The sequence below is a fragment of the Carcharodon carcharias genome, chromosome 28, assembly GCF_017639515.1.
Source record: "Carcharodon carcharias isolate sCarCar2 chromosome 28, sCarCar2.pri, whole genome shotgun sequence".
In the NCBI taxonomy this organism is placed as follows: Eukaryota; Metazoa; Chordata; class Chondrichthyes; order Lamniformes; family Lamnidae; genus Carcharodon; species Carcharodon carcharias.
This window is the reverse complement of record NC_054494.1, coordinates 25,515,245-25,532,230: the sequence shown is the minus strand read 5'-3', so window position 1 is coordinate 25,532,230 and position 16,986 is coordinate 25,515,245. Positions and strand designations below refer to the sequence as shown.

The 16,986-nt window shown below is 39.6% G+C and overlaps 1 protein-coding gene across 5 annotated transcripts in view; it reads left to right on the top strand.

Moving 5' to 3' along the window:
* Positions 1-16,986, top strand: part of ogdhl (oxoglutarate dehydrogenase L) — a 100,112-nt gene that overhangs the window by 33,142 nt on the left and 49,984 nt on the right. For all 5 annotated transcript variants that reach the window (XR_005941623.1, XM_041176287.1, XM_041176286.1 and 2 more), the window contains exons 9-11: positions 11,076-11,255; positions 14,588-14,716; positions 14,843-15,022. Coding sequence is in view for 4 of the 5 variants with exons in the window: in XM_041176287.1 (XP_041032221.1) it covers positions 11,076-11,255; positions 14,588-14,716; positions 14,843-15,022 (489 nt within the window). In the remaining variant the exon portion in view is untranslated. The remainder of the gene's footprint in view (positions 1-11,075; positions 11,256-14,587; positions 14,717-14,842; positions 15,023-16,986) is intronic.

Here is a 16,986-nt window from a genome sequence, read left to right as displayed (position 1 = left end):
GTGCTTAATTGGCTACCGTTCATTTAAAATATTAATTAAACAATGTTTTATTTTAAGTTTCATTTTTTTAAGATATTTAATTTCACTGATGGTGATAAACTATCCAAGTGCTAAAGGTGCCCAGAGCTGCTTCCAGACGTCGGTGAGCTCTGGCTGATGTTACCATAACTAGCTACATAAAGAAAATATTTTTGCCTGTTCTTCTTAAAACTAATATCAAGCAAAATGGTACATAATAAAGAGGAGGGCACACAAACTCCAGTTTTATTTAAAAAGCACCAAACTTGTGACAGACTTTCGCACTCCATGGGCAGGATTTTACCCAACTACTTTTAATAATTTCAAGCTCGGAGGTTATCTGACTTTAATTAAATCACACAGACAGAAGCACCTACACTCACATCTATAAACCTACTTTACAATAAGCTACAATAATATTATGAAATTTATTATAGTTTCGTGACTGCTTCATTCCGGGAAATGCAAAGATAAAATGTATTCTTCCAAGTCAAGAATTACCGTCTATTCATTTGAATAGACAGAAAGCCGAAGACTGGGGTTCATTATTTCTAGATATGCGTTCCCCCTTATACACTGCTGTTGTCTGTTGGCAGCGCCAAAGGGAAAATATCTCCTGATATTCTTGTCTAAGATAGTAGATTTCCATTAGTGAATAAGGACATGGGTCAGATCAGTGAATATGGTATTCACTTTTAGATTAATTACAGGAAACCAATCAAGCCATTTTACCTTTCCCCAGTTTGAAAAAAACACAACCAAGTTCAGTGCATCAGTAAAATATAATAATTTTCATAATATTGTTGGAATTCATTGTAATGTAGGAATAGTGGGGTCTATGTGTGGGGGATTTAATTGAATTAAAGACAGCTAGTCTGAAGGTTTTGATGTATTAGAAGATCAGCTAGGCTTGAAATGTTAAATGGGTAAACATGGCTGAAGTTTTAGAATGTGGGGTGTAAAGAGAATTTTTATTTTCAGATAAACCAGAGTAATTTGAATTTCAAAAGAGGTGGTGAAATGTTACACTTAGCCAAAAGAAGCCAAACAGTGTATTTATTTTTCCCAAAGCTTACTGATAGCATTGGTCCTGTGAAAGAGTTTTATTATTGGAAAAGTGAGTTGAAAAGACATATTGGGACAATGGGGCTTACATTAAAAAGGGAGAAACCTGTATAAAGGAGATGAGGTTGTGTAAGAAGAAGGAATTCTAAGATCGAACAAGTATGAAACGCCTCCAGCCTCTAAGCCTCAAGTTGCTGTCTGCATGAACTGAAGTGAAGAAAACTCACTTTGAATTCGACCGTTCAGGTTATCATGTAACTTTGCCTGAGTCTTTTAAAATCTATGGCCGGGATGTTCGGGCCCCGTCGCGGGTGGGCTCCGCTGTGGGCGAGGCGGCGCTCCAGCCAGAACTCCATTCACTTGCGGCGGGACAGGAAGATTGCGGTGGCGGGCAGGTGAGGAAAGTCCTGCCATATGTGTTTTCCTGTTGCCTTTAATGGAGGTATAACTGGGAGTTAGATTAACTAGAGGTGCTAGGAGTTACCATAGTAGTAATTTGTAAACCTTTGTGCCTAAAATCACTTTTTATTAATGAATGTTTTATAGGCTTAAGCAACTAAATTAGACTCAGTGGTCTTATTACTACAGAATTCAAGGCATGCACCCTGAAATAAATACAAATTGTAAAATAGTTGTGGCGATTGTTTCAAGTTTCCTTCTGGGATTTGAACAGCTCAGTATTTACCATCCGCTATGCTATAACAAAACTGGGGGCTCTTTGTGGAATATATTCGCAATTCCTGGATTAGCTTGGAGTTGGTGAATCCTAAGGTTATGAGTATGAGAAGCACTTTGAATTCAAGGGTTGGTGTGAGGTTTTTAAGTGATTGCAATATGGCTTTGGCAGTTGCTAAGACTTGATTGGGAGCTGAATTTATAACTTTGGTTGGTTTACAAAAGGCAAATAAAGCTCAGTTAATGGAATTGGCAGATAAGTTACAATTAGGATTACCTGAAGGGGTAAGGAAGTCAGACATAAATGAAGGTGTAGCACAGCATTTGAAATTGGAAGGAACGCCTAAAAGATCGAGTCCTCCAAGGGGTGGTTCATTGGAATGGGCTCAAATTCAGTTGCAAATGAAAAAACTTGAGATAGAGACGACAAAAAAAAAGGAAAATGAAAGGGCATTTCAAAGAGGAAAGGCAGGAAAGAGAAAGAGACAGGGAATTCCAGCTTAAAATGTTGGCAGTTAAGAGGCACCAGGAGGTGAGGAAGGACTTATTTCCAGATCAGAACCCAGTGGGGAGATGTTTAAATTTGTACAAGCTCTTCCAAAGCTTGAGGAAAGAGATGTTGAAGCATTATTTCATTTGGGAAGGTAGCTAAACAGATGAAATGGCCACATTTCATGGAAATTGTTCGTACAATCCAGGTTGGTGGGTAGAGCACATGAGGTTTATGCTTCATTGTCAGAAGAAATGTCGGTGAACTATGATGTGGTTTACAAGGCTATTTTGAATGCATATGAGTTGGTTCCTGAGGCAAACAGGCAGAAATTTAGGAATATGAGAAAACAGCCCTGGCAAACTTATATTGAGTTTGAAAGAGTAAAACAAAGTAATTTTGCCCACTAGATACGGGCATTAAAGATAGAGATGGCATATGCAGCTCCTAGGGAGGTAATTCTTTGGAAGGATTTAAAGATTCAATTCCTTTGGTGGTGAGAACTCATGTGGAGGAACAGAGGGTTGAAACAGTAAAACAAGCAGCAGAGATAGCCGATGATTGAGTTCGTTTCATAGAGCCAAACTTGCTTTTCATTACCCTTTTAAGTCAGAGAAAGATAGAAAGTGGGAATGTGAAAGGAAGGTGGGTAGTCAGGGAAGAGGATTAGGTGGAAATTCGCAGGATTTTTAAAGAAAAAAGTTGCTGAGGGTACAAGTGACATTCGAACATTGAGATGCTTTCATTATAATAGTCAGACACATGGGGCAGGATTTTTCTGTTGGCGTGTGGGGGTGGGCCCGACATGCCTGCTGAAATGTAAACGGCCTATTAAGACCATTAAGAAAGCAAGTATTGTCAATAGTAATGCTGCCGTCCAACCTTAAGGTTGCTGGACAGGGGAAAAGCCCAAGCAGCCATCGTGTTTTTAAGGAAACCTCATCTGCAAGCGGGATGAGGTTTCCGGAAGCTTTTATTAAATAAAAACATTTTCGCAAATATAAAATCATGCTTCAACTCATGAGGGGACATGATTGAATAAATGATTTAAAATGTATTTAATTATTTTAACATTATTCAGCACCGTGCCTCAGGGAGATTACTGTACTCTTTTGTGCGCAAGCGTGGAAGAGCTCTGGCCCCAACTCTCCCTCCTCCCACTGCCCACACAGGTAGTGCTGAGCACTGCTGGCTGCGTGTTAATTGGCCTGCCTGCATAAAAAGGCGGCGCAGAGCCGATCGTGGGTGGTGATCAGCTCAGTGCCTGCCCGCTCCCACCCAGCCCACCTGCCATAGGAAAAATCCTGGCCATGAAGTTAGTGTGTTGGAAATTGCAGGAAAAATCTGTTGGGGCTATTGAGTGCAGAAAAGTTCTAGAAGTAAAAGTACCGTGGGTTCTGAGGTTCAGGCATAAGAAAAACCAGTGGATTGTGTACAGGTAAAACAGGAAGAACCAGTGATAGGTAAAGAAATGGGAATATGTTCACAATTTACCCAAGAGAATTCAGGAACAGGTTGCAGAAATGTTTAAAGACTTTGTATGTGAAGGGGAAGTCTTTTCATGTGTACAGGGTGGGATAGGTAAAGATCTTAAAATTTTAAGAGACACAGGGGCGAGTCAATCCTTAGTGTTGTGGGGTAGTGACATTTGGTGTTCAGAGGGAGTATTGCAGGAGTAGGTGATAAGTGGGTCTCATGGAGATGCTAAACCTATTCCATTATGGAAGTTAAACTTGAGGAGTAAGTGAAAAACAGGTGAAGTGATTGTTGGAGTAGTGGAAAAATTGCCTATTGCAGGGGTTCCATTTATTCTGGGTAATGATATAGCTGGGTCACAAATATGGGTATTGCCTATGGTAGCTGGCAGCCTGTAGAAGTGTTTTCAACAGAGGTGTTGCAGAGAGCATCCTGGATTGTTTCCAGATTGCGTGATAACAATATTACAGCCTCATAGGCTGAAAAAGAAGAACTGGAAGTTCTAAGGCAGGGAGAATGTGTGGAAGCCCAATTAGCTGGCGCTGTTTGATAGCATTGTTCAGGAGGAAGGAACTGAGGACAATGTAACTGAGGTATTTAACTCAAGGCAGTTGGTGGAGTTACAGAGAAAGGATTCTCGAATAAAACAGTTATATCAGACAGCTTACTCAAAAACAGAGGCAGAATGCTAATACCTTAAGGGTAATGTTTTAATGAGAAAGTGGCAGCCTTATCATGCTTCAGTAAATGAAAGCTGGAGGGAGGTGCATCAGATTGTAATACCATTTAGATATAGAAATGAGATTCTGAGGATAGCTCATAAAATTCCAATGGGGGTCATTTAGGAATTAGAAATGTGCAGCTGAAAGTACAAGACGTTTTAATTGGCCTGGATTGCATAGGGATGTTGTCAAATTCTGTAGAACATGTCACATGTTAGGTGATAGGGAAACCTCAAGCAATGATTAAGCTGGCACCCATAATTCCAATTCCAACATTTGAAGGACTGTTTACTAGGATCATGATTGATTTTTGTAGGGCTCCTCCCAAAGACTAAAAGTGGAAATCAGTCTTTGCTGACAATAATGAATGTGTCTGCAGCAATACCTTTGAAAAGTATTACAACAAAGAAAATTGTGGAACAGTTAACATTTTTTATAAGATATGGTTTATCAAAAGAAATACAATCAGATCAGGGTTCAAATTTCATGTCACAGCTGTTTAAGGAAGTAATAAACATTTTGAGAATAAAACAGTTTAAGTCAACTGCTTATCATCCTGAGTCACAAGGGACTTTGGAAAGATGGCATCGAACTTTTAAAAACTATGATGAAGGGTTTAATTCCATTCTTGTTTGTTATTAGGGATGTTCCTAATGCATCGATTGGTTTTACCCCTTTTTGAACTAGTTTCTGGGGGCCGCTGAAATTGATTCATGAGAAATTAGTGGGTCAGAATTCAGAAACTGCTCTCCTGGATTATGTATCAAACTTAAGAGGAAGATTGGACAGGGCATGAGAATTGGCTAGGGAACATTTAAAGATATCACAGTAAATGATGAAAATGAGGGCAGATAGGAAAACTACAGCTTGTAGTTTTATTGCTGGGGAGAATGTGCTAGTTCTGTAACAAGTACTGGGTGACTCATTAAAGGCAAGGTTTAGTGGGCCTTACAGGATTGAAAAACTGAAGTAAATTATTTAATAAATACTCCAGATAGAAGAAAGAAGCAGAGCATATGTCATGTAAATATGCTTAAAAGGTACTTTGACAGGGAAGAGGATCAAAAGGAGGTATTAGCAGTGGTAGATAATGAGAATGAGGTACAAATGCAGGATTCTGAACTTGATTTTCTTCTAATCAAATTGGATAATGAGGGAGTACTTGAAATTTTAAATATAATATTGAGTTACCTTCCAGGCAAGCGTCAGTGATTTGGGGAAGCTATTGCAGTCACATGAAGCTATTTGTGGGAATAAGCTGGGGAGGACAAATTTAGCTATTCATGAGTTATGTATTGGAGTTTCATCTTTGATAAGGCAACATCCTTATAGATTAAATCTGGCAAAATTATGACAAGTACAGAAAGAAGTGGAATTCATGCTTCAAAATGATATCATTGAGCCTAGTTGCAATAACTGGAGTTCGACTATTGTGCTGGCACCGAAGCCGGATGGGGAACACAGACTGAGTGGATTATTGAAAGGCGAATGCAGTGACAAAATCGGATTCCTATCCTATACCATGGTTGGAAGATTGTATTGAGAAAGTGGGACAATCAAAATTTATCACAAAGATTGACTTGCTGAAAGAATTTTGGCACGTACTGTTATTGGAGAGAGCAAAGGAGATATTGGCTTTGGTGACACCAGATGGACTATATCAATTTACTTTGGTATGAAAAATGCACCTACAACATTTCAAAGACTGACAGACAAAGTAATTGCAGGTCTGAGCAAATGTGCCGTTTATACTGATAGTTTTCAGTCAGACATGGGAGGAGTGTTTACTGCATCTGGAAGAATTGTTTTGTCGATTGCAAGAAGCTAATTTGGTGATGAAATGAGCTAAAGGTGAATTTGCAAAAGCACAAGTTACATATCTAGGCCATACCATTGGACATGGTAAAGTGGCTCCGAGAGGTGCAAAAATCAAGGCTATGGTGGATTTCCTCATGCCTACAACATAAGGAGAAGTTTTGAGATTTCTGGGCACGAGTGGGTTTTACTGGAAATTTGTACCAAATTTTAGCAGTGTGGTTACTCCACTAACTGAACTATTAAAAAAGAACAAGTTTCAATGGATACTGGAGTATCAGAACGTATTTGAGTTTGAAAACTATATTAACTACAACATGAGTTTTGGCAGTACCCAATTATGCCAAGCAATTTAAGTTGGCCATTGACACAAGCGATATAGGCATTGGGGCCATATTGTTACAAGAAGATGAAAATGGAATTGAAAAACCGGTAGGGTATTTTTCACGAAAGTTGAATGTACAACAGAGAAGATATTCAACAATCGAAAAGGAAACTTTGGGTCTGGTATTAGCATTACAGCATTTTGAAATTTACGTTGCAAACAATTCAGCAGACACAATTGCTTATACAGACCACAATCCTTTAAAGTTTCTAGACAAATTTTGAGACAGAGGTGCAATGCTATTCAGATGGTTTCTTACTGCAACCATTTAATCTACAGATTATACATGTGGCTGGACAAGAAAACCTGATTGCAGATGCATTGTCAAGAGTTTGAAGTTTAAAAGCACAATTGAACATTTAAAACCTAGACACTGGATTGAAATGATACCAAGGATTTGTAAATATATTAAAAGCAAAAAACTACGGATGCTAGAAATCCGAAACACAAACAAAAATACCTGGAAAAACTCAGTGGGTCTGACAGCATCTGCGGAGAGGAATACAGTTAATGTTTTGAGTCCGTATAACTCTTACGGACTCAAAACATTAACTGTATTCCTCTCCGCAGATGGTGCCAGACCTGTTGAGTTTTTCCAGGTGTTTTTGTTTGTTAATATATTGTGCTATTAATGCATGCATCCGGTAATGTAATAGTGTAATAAATATAGGAGATAATGTAAGATGGGGTAGGAAAATGAAGCTGTTGTTTTAAATTATGACAGTTCATTTTTTTAGTAAGGGGGGTTGTCAGGAAAATATAATTTTCAAAATGTTATTAGAATTTATTGTAAGGTAGAGATAGTGGAGTCTGTGTGTGGGGGATTTAATTGAATTGAAGACAGCTAGTCTGTAGGCTTTGATGTATCAGAAGATAATCTAGGTTTGAAATGTTAAATAGCTAAAGTTTTAGAATGTGGAGTGTAAAGGGAAAATTTGCATTTTTAGGTAAACCAGTGTAATTTGAATTTCAAAAGAGGTGGTGAAATGTTACACTTAGTCAGAAAAAGCTAAACAGTGGGCAGAATCTTTGGGCTGGCGTGCGGGTGGTGGAGCCCGCATGCCAGCGCTTAATGTCCAGTGCGTGGCATCACAATTTCGGTTGGCGGGCACGCTCCTCCCATTAATTAAAGGCCTCATTAAGGCCCTTAACTTGCCAATCGTCGATGATTTTGAGGGGCTGGTGCGAACATCAGCTCAGCGCACGGGCCCAACGGGCAGGCGTAGATTTTTTTTTTTACAAACCTCATCCAGTGGTGGGATGACGTTTGATAGCGGTTTTAAAGTGTAATAAAGTTTTTGTTTATTTCATTAACATGTCCCATCTCGTGTGACATTTTCACATGAGGGGGACATGTTAGTTAATTTTTTATTGTTCTATTTTTATATTTGCCAGCCTTTCAGTGATCTCCCTGAGGCAGCACTTTGCCTCGGGGAGATATGTGCTCTTATGTGCGCAAGAGCGCACTCTGACAGTTGGGGAACTCTCTTCCCCCCCCCCCCCCCCCCCCCACCACCACCACCACAGGAAGTGCATAGCGCTTCCAGTCGGGCAGTCCGCTGGGCGGGCCTTAATTGGCCCGTCCACTTAAAATGGCGGTGGGACCCGTTTCGGTGGCAGCAATCAGCAGCCCGCCCACCGCTGAGCCAGTGGGGCCTACCTGCCCATCAAGGGCAAAATTCTGCCCAGTGTTTATTTTTTCCAAAGCTTATTGATAAAATTGGTACTGTGAAAGATTTTTATTATTAGAGTTGAAAAGACATATTGGCACAATGCGGTTTACATTAAAAAGGGAGAAACCTGTATAAAGGAGATGAGGTTGTGTAAGAAGGAATTACAAGATCTAACAAGTGTGCAAAGCCTCTAAGCCTCAAGTTGCTGTCTACGTGACGTGAAGAAAACTCAGTTTGAATTCGACTATTCAGGGTGTCATGTTACTTGCCTGGGTCTTTTAAAATCTGTTTTGCTGCTGCCTTAACGGAGGTGTACCTGGGCGTTAGATGAGCTAGGAGTTATCATAGTTTTCAAACCTATGTGTGTGCTTAAAATTTTTTAATTAATGTTTAATTTAGTTTTTAAGAAATCTGTAAGGGCAGAATTCTTACCTCGATGGGCGGGTGGGCATCTGGGGCCCACTGCCATTTTGAGTGGCCGGGCCAATTAAGGCCCGCTCAGCGGCCTGCCTGACAGGAAACTGTATGCCTTTTCTGTGCGGGGGAGTGGAGGCCATCCCCATCTGGCAAAGTGCACTCTTTCGCGCATGTGCGCGAAAGAGCACACTGCTCTCTGAGGCAAAGTCCTGTTTCACGGAGATTCGTGAGGTAAGTAAACTCTAAAAAATAAATATTAAAATTATTAACATGTCCCCCTCATGTGACAATGTCACATGAGATGGGACATGTTAATAATAAACATAAAATTTATTAAATTTTTTAAAAAACGAACATGAAACTTCCTCCCACCAGTGGATGAAGTTTCATTAATAATCTGCAGCCCGGTGGGGCTCCTGGCCTGCCCGCCGGGCAGGGTGTTTAATAAGGTTAATTAGCCAGTCAATGGTCTTAATTGGCCATTGACAGGTTAGCGGGCGGACAGGTGATTTTGCTGACCGCCTGCCTTTGTGAATATTTAAAGGGGCCAGGATGACCCAATGTCATCCCATCTCACTTTCCCCTCAGTGAGCATGCCCCACCCCCAAATCGCCGAGGGGAAAATCTTGGCCTAAGACTCTACTACTGAATCCAAGGCATGCATCTCAAAATAAATACAAATGGTAAAATATATGGCAGTTGTTTCAGGTTTTCCTCTGGGATTTGAACAGCTCAGCATTTACCATGCAATGTGCCATAACACCTTGTAAACTTGCTTTAAACATTTTTTTCCAAAAATCAGCTATAAAGTAGACACCATTATGGGAGCCATTTGGTATCAGAAAATTTAATATGCTGTAAATATCTTTGAAGTTAATACTTTTGCAGTTCATATTTGATTTAAATCTGACAGTGGGGCAGGTTATTTAGTGATTCTCCTCATATTTCAAAATATGAGTAACTGATCAACTTTCTGGTAAGCTGCCTCAATTCTTGAATGATTGCTGGTAGTTTGAGAAGTCATTGCTTTGAAGCTATAATTTTGTAACATATCTCCAGTACTTCGATGTCACAGTTCAGCAGAACATGAATATTTTTCCTTGCCTCCTTTTATTTTGTCATAAAATTACTATCCAAAGTTCTAAAAATGAATTATGTTCTAATATAGTTTTGATTGAAAATCTAGGCTTAGCAACAAGCTTTAAAACAAACATCTGAGGGGAAAAGAATGAAGTCTAGCTTCATGTTTCCTTCCAAGATACCATCTTTTATAAAACAAAAGATAGTCATTCAGTGGTACAGAACTTGAGTTTTGCTGAAAAAAGAGACATTTTGTCGAAGCTTTTCATCTTGCACTCATCGGGGCAATCCGCAAGAATACAACGTAAGGGACGTACAATCTACATACTAGCATCACACAGGCACTGAAATTAATGTTACTCATTTGTGTCATAAAAGCTTGGTGGATCGTATCAAACAGCATGTCCCTTCCGTTGTTTGCAATGGGCAAGGTACAGACCATACTCAACCAGCCCGTGCTTTCAAAACTCAAAACAAGTGTCCAACATTAGATGTGATTCAGCGAATGGACAACATTTGCTAACTAACCGTCAGTGTGCTAAGAATTATGCTGACAACCAACTTAAGATTGTCAGTCGAGCTCAGTGTAGCTCATTTGCCTGTACTGCAAACGGAAAGTACATGTGTACACATTGCACCTGTTTCAGCTAAACAAAATAAGTGACTGCCATTTTCTGGTTCAATCCCCTAGGGCAATGCCTTCACCAATCAATGTCAAGCTACCTGGTTTAAGTGTCAAACGATGCTTGGCAGTTAACTGTCAGTCACCATCAACTGGTGCATTCTCCCTGGCAATGCCTTTTCCAATCGGAGTCCACTTGCCAACCAATCACCATTCTCATCTCATACAGTATAAATTTGTTGTTTTCCCTCATTGTCCTGATGCGTACAAGAATACAGTTTGTAAGACAAAACATCTCTTTTTCAGCTATAAAAAAACATGATGCTAAATAATTGTACATCAGCTATGTTAAACATCTAAATTATTAATTAGCCATAACATTCAGAATATGACTGCACAAAATTATAGGTGCTTATATCAATTTTAGCATAATTGCACCAATCGTTGCTTTGCTTTGGCAGCTTCTGTTGAATCTTGGAATTTTTCTGTATTTGTTCTTTTGTTGGATAGTGTTTTTGGTTCTGACTGCCTCAACTGCCTACAGTTTTATGACAGTTTATTTAAGAACTAACAGTGAATTAAGAGTAGTTATATCAATATGAGCAATCATGTGCAACTTCCATAATGCATCATTTAGGGATCAGGAGATGTTAAGTACCATCTGGGTGTTTACCAAGAAAGGATCAACCGAACGAATAACAAACACATTACCATGTCACTTATGGCGAATCCCTCGCATCTTGAAGCAGTGAACCCAGTGGTACAGGGAAAAACCAAAGCAGTACAGTTCTACTGTGGAGACTCCACAGGTCAAAAGGTAAGGGGGAGAGAATTTTTTGTTTTAAATTGGAAACAATTTTTGTTTCATATCAACTTTTGTTATTTAAACTACTTAGTTGTATTAACTTTTATCAAATAAAAAAAATAATCATAATGCCTTGAAGTGAAAGGTTAAGTCAAAGTTGAAGTGCAGAAATTCAATAACTTGCATTTGTAAAGGGTCAGCCATGTCTAAGAACTTGATTGAATTTTTTGAAGAGGTGATTTAAGTAGTAGAAACATCTATGGGCACAGTTTATATGGACTTACACAAGGCATTAAAAGATTCCACATAAGAGACTCTTCCTGAATTACTAAAATATTTAATTCCCTTTGCAATTTTGTAGTGTAATTTTCATTGTATTAGGGCTGCCAACCAGTGCGTAGCTGTATAAATGAAATTTAGACATCTATATTTGAAATGTGGCCTACTCGGAATACCAGTGATGGATATTTTGATGAGCAGATAGAGAAGAATGCAGCAGCTTCCAGCAAGTGCTCCAGTCAGTTCTTCCATAGAAGTTAACCTTGGTTCTTGATACTACTTTTAATGGATATAGATAAAGTAATTGGGCATAGCAGCTGGTTTTTTATTACACTTTTCAGATGATCACTAAAGAAAGGTATTTTTGAAATCTGTACACATGCAATCAGGAAGAACAATAGAGATGATAAAAAGATGTATTGTCATCATCCCAGCTGATGTTACTATTGGGCAAGTCAGATCCCAGGGTGGAACCCAGCTTGATAGATCCTAACTTTTATTTTTTGTTTAGAAACCTGGAGGGTGGCTACTGAATAGTGTCACAGCCAGCTGATGAACTTTTAATGAAAGAATAAAACATTTAATAAGCAAGAAAAGATGAACTAAATACTCCTTCACCCACAACCATATCTTTACAGATGTGTTATCTTTACGAATCTGAATATAAGTTACAAAAGCTATCTTATACCCTGATGTTCACAGTAAGTACACAGTCCATGTAAACTGATTGGCGACCTGTGGTTAGGCACGCCACACTCTGAAACCAAGTGACAGATGTCACCCCCAACAGATGTTATGGATCTCCCATCAGCTTCCCCCAGACACTTGCCACACCGTGAGCCAACCAGTCTCAATGAACTCCATCTTTCACATGAGAATTTCTGCTCCCCACTCTCAAAGAACTTACTTTGGAATCTTCTCCAGAACAATGCTTTCTCTGATTCCTTCCACAAGGGTCCACTCCAGGATTTTAATCTCTCCTTCCGATGGTTCCTCTCCCCTGGATCGCCACGTGTATTTAAGCTTTGCCTTCCATGCGCTCTCTGTCAGATGCTCAGCCGTGTCTACAGAACACCACTGCTTCACATGCCCATAGTAAAGAGTTAGAGACCTTTGGCAGTCTCCTTGGATCTTCTGGCTTCTCAGAAGCCTATTTTGCTTTGTCTGCTTCTTGCAGCTTTCTCTCTTTAACTTGGAGCCTTCTCCTCTGTTTACTTTAACTTCACTGAACCGGATCTGTTTTCGATCCCTGTCCTTGTTCCTTGACTTAGCTGTTGTCTTGGGAATTTTGTTGTCCATACTCTTTAGTTTTTGGGCTTCTTCTTTAGTCTGGGATTTGCTCTCTGTTCCTTTTCATGTGCAGCCTGCTCTGACACTTCCTTCCAACTGAACTCGGATCTGCTTCTTCAGTCTTTGTGGACCTCCCTTGTTGCTAGGCAACAGCATTTTTTTCTACTTCGAGTCATAAAACCTCATTAGAATGCATAGAATGCAAGTATATAAACAAACCTCCCCCCCCCCCCCCCCCCATAGTTGCAGCTATCAGTTTAAAATTAAACTAAAACTCAGGTTCCCTTAACACACAAATACAGAAATATAAATTAAAGCTAAAACTTAAAGTTAAAGCTATAGCTTATTCATAACACCCACAAATACAAATGCAACTTACTTAAACTATGTTTAATTCCTAACAGTATTAATGTGTTTTATTGATTATAGTAAACATGAAGAACTGATGAACGTGTCAAGAGTCTTTTGACCTTGATGGCTAAGATCTTAGTGATGAGAAATCTTTATTGGGAACAAACTCGGCCATAAAAGACATGATGTGCTTTCTCATATTTATTCAACATGTATAATGAAAATATTCTGAGTGAAGACCTTCCTAGGTTATTAGTTGGAGGTTGCAACTTTAAGACGAGATGTGCTGATGATACCATTCTTATTGCTGACTGAAGAAAAACTGAAAAAGATTTTGTATAGAATAGTGAGTGAAAGTGAGAAGAAAGAGCTGAGCATGAATTGTAAGGAAACAAAATGTCTGGCAGTATCCTAAAGGAAAGCCATACCAGAATGTAAGATCAAAAGGTAATACACTTAGGCAAATTTTGTTCCCTAAGAAGTATGTTAATATTGGACGGAAAATGTGACCAAGAAATAAGATGGAGGATTGCAATGGCCAAAGATGCATTTCAAAAAATGAATCAGAATTATGATCAACTCAAAATTAGCCATGAAAACAAAGCTGAGAATCTGGGTTGCTAATTTTGACATATGGAAGTGCGTGTTGGATGATCAGTGAAGCATTGCAGAGAAGAGCTGAGGCTGCAGAGTTGTGGCTTTTGAGGCGAATAATGAAGATATCTTGGGCAAGTCACACTACCAATGAAGAGGTGCTAGTAAAATCTGAGACCAAAAGAACTCTGCAGACCAAGATCAGGAAGAGACAGCTGGAATTTCTTGGGCATGTAATAAGAATTCATGATTTAGAAAGTCTGATGCTAATGGGAAAGATTGAAGGTAAAAGAGTTCGAGATAGACAAAGAACGATCTTTCTAAAGAGCCTCGCAAACTTGATAAATTTACCACCAATAAAGATCATCCATGCCTCCAGAGCTAGAATAACTTGGAGGCCCATGGTCGCCAACGCCCTTTTTAGGGCATGGTACCTGAAGACTGAGAGATCCATTAAATGGAGCTCAAGAGCAAATTATCTGGATGAAGTCTGAGTGTCTCCTAGAGGAGGAGGCAAAATAATATTTGCTTTCAAAGTTGTACCAGTCAAAAGTATAGATAGGAATAGTTGACAATCAATCAGTAGAATTCAGTTAACAGGAAGGTAATTTTTTTTAAAAAGTGTATTATGGCTTGGACTGCATGGGGCTTATCCATTTAAAAATTATTTACAAAAAGCTACTGTATCAGGATTGGACTTAGTTCTTCACCAAGGTTTTACAGCTTAACAAAAGTATGAATTCAACCATGTAATTTAGTACCTTCTTTAACAATAAGGATTGAAGAGTGCAATGACTAATACAGAAAATAATTTACTTTTAAATTTAAAGGTTATGTCAATCCTTCTACATGGGGATGCTGCTTTTGCTGGCCAGGGTATTGTGTATGAGACATTTCATCTCAGTGACCTCCCATCCTATACTACACATGGTACTATCCATGTAGTTGTGAATAACCAGGTAAGAAAAGGCACATCCCAGTTAATACGCAGTAGAATATGACTTTGGAACATGTGTATCAGTGAGTTGCTGAATTGTTTCTGATCAGTGAAATGCATTTGATATTGAAGTCACATGCTGTTGCAGATTGGGTTTACTACAGATCCTCGTATGGCCCGTTCATCTCCATATCCTACTGATGTTGCACGTGTTGTGAATGCACCCATCTTTCATGTGAATAGTGATGATCCGGAAGCAGTGATCTATGTGTGTAAAGTGGCTGCAGAGTGGAGGAGCACGTACAATAAGGATGTTATAATTGATCTGGTAATTACAAGATGATATACTGCAGATTTTGAAATGTTACACACATCATTTCACGTATGTTTAGAAAACTATGTGCAAAATCTTCAGCTCGGGTGGGGTGGGTGGTGGTGGGGAGGGTGCTCGCCGAGGCGTAAAATGACGCGCGGTAATGTTGGGAGGGTGTCCCAACGTCACCACACATTATTCATATTTTCAGTTCAGCGGGCGTGCAACCAACTTTGGTGTGCACCTGCTGAACTGTCAAAGGCCTGTTAACTATCAATTAAAACAATAAACTGAGCTGCCCATCCAACCTTGAGGTCAGCAGGGAGCAGGCGAAGAGCCCAGATGGCCTTCACATTTTTCATAGAACCTCATCCACGGGTGGGATGGGGTTTCATGAAGGTTTTTAAAGGTTTGAAAAAGCTTTTAATATTCATAGACATGTCCCAGCTCATGTGACAGTTTCACATGAGGGGACAAGCCCTAAAAATTTTTTTTTTCCTTTATTAAAAATTTTAAATTAGCCTTTTTTCTTACACAAACATATAATTTCAGTAGAATTTTGGGTCTTTAAAATTTAGTAATTTTATATAACTGAAAGGGCAGGCAGTAATATTATTTAATGCCTGGAGGACTGCATCTGTAGGACATCGATGTAGTTATTTTCTGGCTGCCAAATTGCTCTAGAAACATGAGAGGAAAAGATGTGGAACTGGGGAGCTCAGTAGTTTAACAGGCTATCCTCGTATCTCTGGTGCCTGCGGTTTAAATACAGCCCAGAATGAAAGACATACCGGTTTGCTGGCAGTAAAGGTTATTTGCAAAATCAGGATCCTAGGATCTGTGAACCACAACATTAAACCACTTGTAGTTTGGTCATCCTCCTTTTAGAAGGAAAGGGAGCTTATGGCCAGGATTTTACAGTTGGCGTGTGGGGACGGGCCCAACACACTGGCACGTAACATGACGTTGGGCTTACGTCCCAGCGTCATCACGCTGTCTCGCGACGTTTCATTCGGCGGGCACGCACCAGAGTCAGCTGTGCGCCTGCCGATAATTAATTGATAGGCCTATAACATCATTAACGAAGTAATTAATGTCAAGTTTATGCTGCCCGTCCAACCTTACGTTGGCGGGCAGGCGAAAAGGCTTTTAAGTTTTTTTTTAGGAAAACTGATCCACAAGCAGGATGAGGTTTCTTAAAGCTTTTATGAATCAAATAAGTTATCCTGAAAAATAAAAACATGTCCCGTCTCATCTCAGAGGGGACATGTCATTAAATTTTTATTGGTTTCATTTACTGTTTTCAAAAGCGCTTCAATCTCCCTGGAGCAGCTCCGTGCCTCAGGGAGATCTGCGAGAAAGAGTGCTGGCCCCAACTCTTCCTCCTCCCGCCAAGCCCGCACAGCTAGCGCTGAGTGCTACCACTCACGTATTATACTGGGTGGGCCTTTGTTGGCCAGCCTGTGGAAAATGGCAGTGCGGAGTTGGTCCGCTCTCTTCCGCCGAGCTCGCCTGATGCGGGGAAATATTCAGGCCGATCTGTTGTGAGAAATGGAAAATTTTGCACTCGTGTCCTCGATTGGAAGTTAATGCATAGATTTGGGCAGAATGGAGAGAGCTTCAGCTGGCAACTGGATATGTTACATCTCACCTCAGAACAGACAATGAACATGAAAAAATAATCAAAAATACATGGTTAGCCCTTTTTAAATAGCTCACTAAATGGTGTTTAGAGTGCTCATGAAGGTGTTTGAATGTTTTGTATCACCTGTTGATCAAGGCAGGGCAGTGAAAATGGACATGTTTGATTTTTTTTCAATTAAGCTTAAACAAATTCTAGCATAAATGCTGGACAACTTATTTGTTTTTATTTATTGTTGACAACTCATCTGAGGTGATTTTATTGGGCAGTGAATGTGTACATAGGTATAATACAATAATAGCTTTGCTTTCAGATAATTTTCTCTTTCATTTTGGTG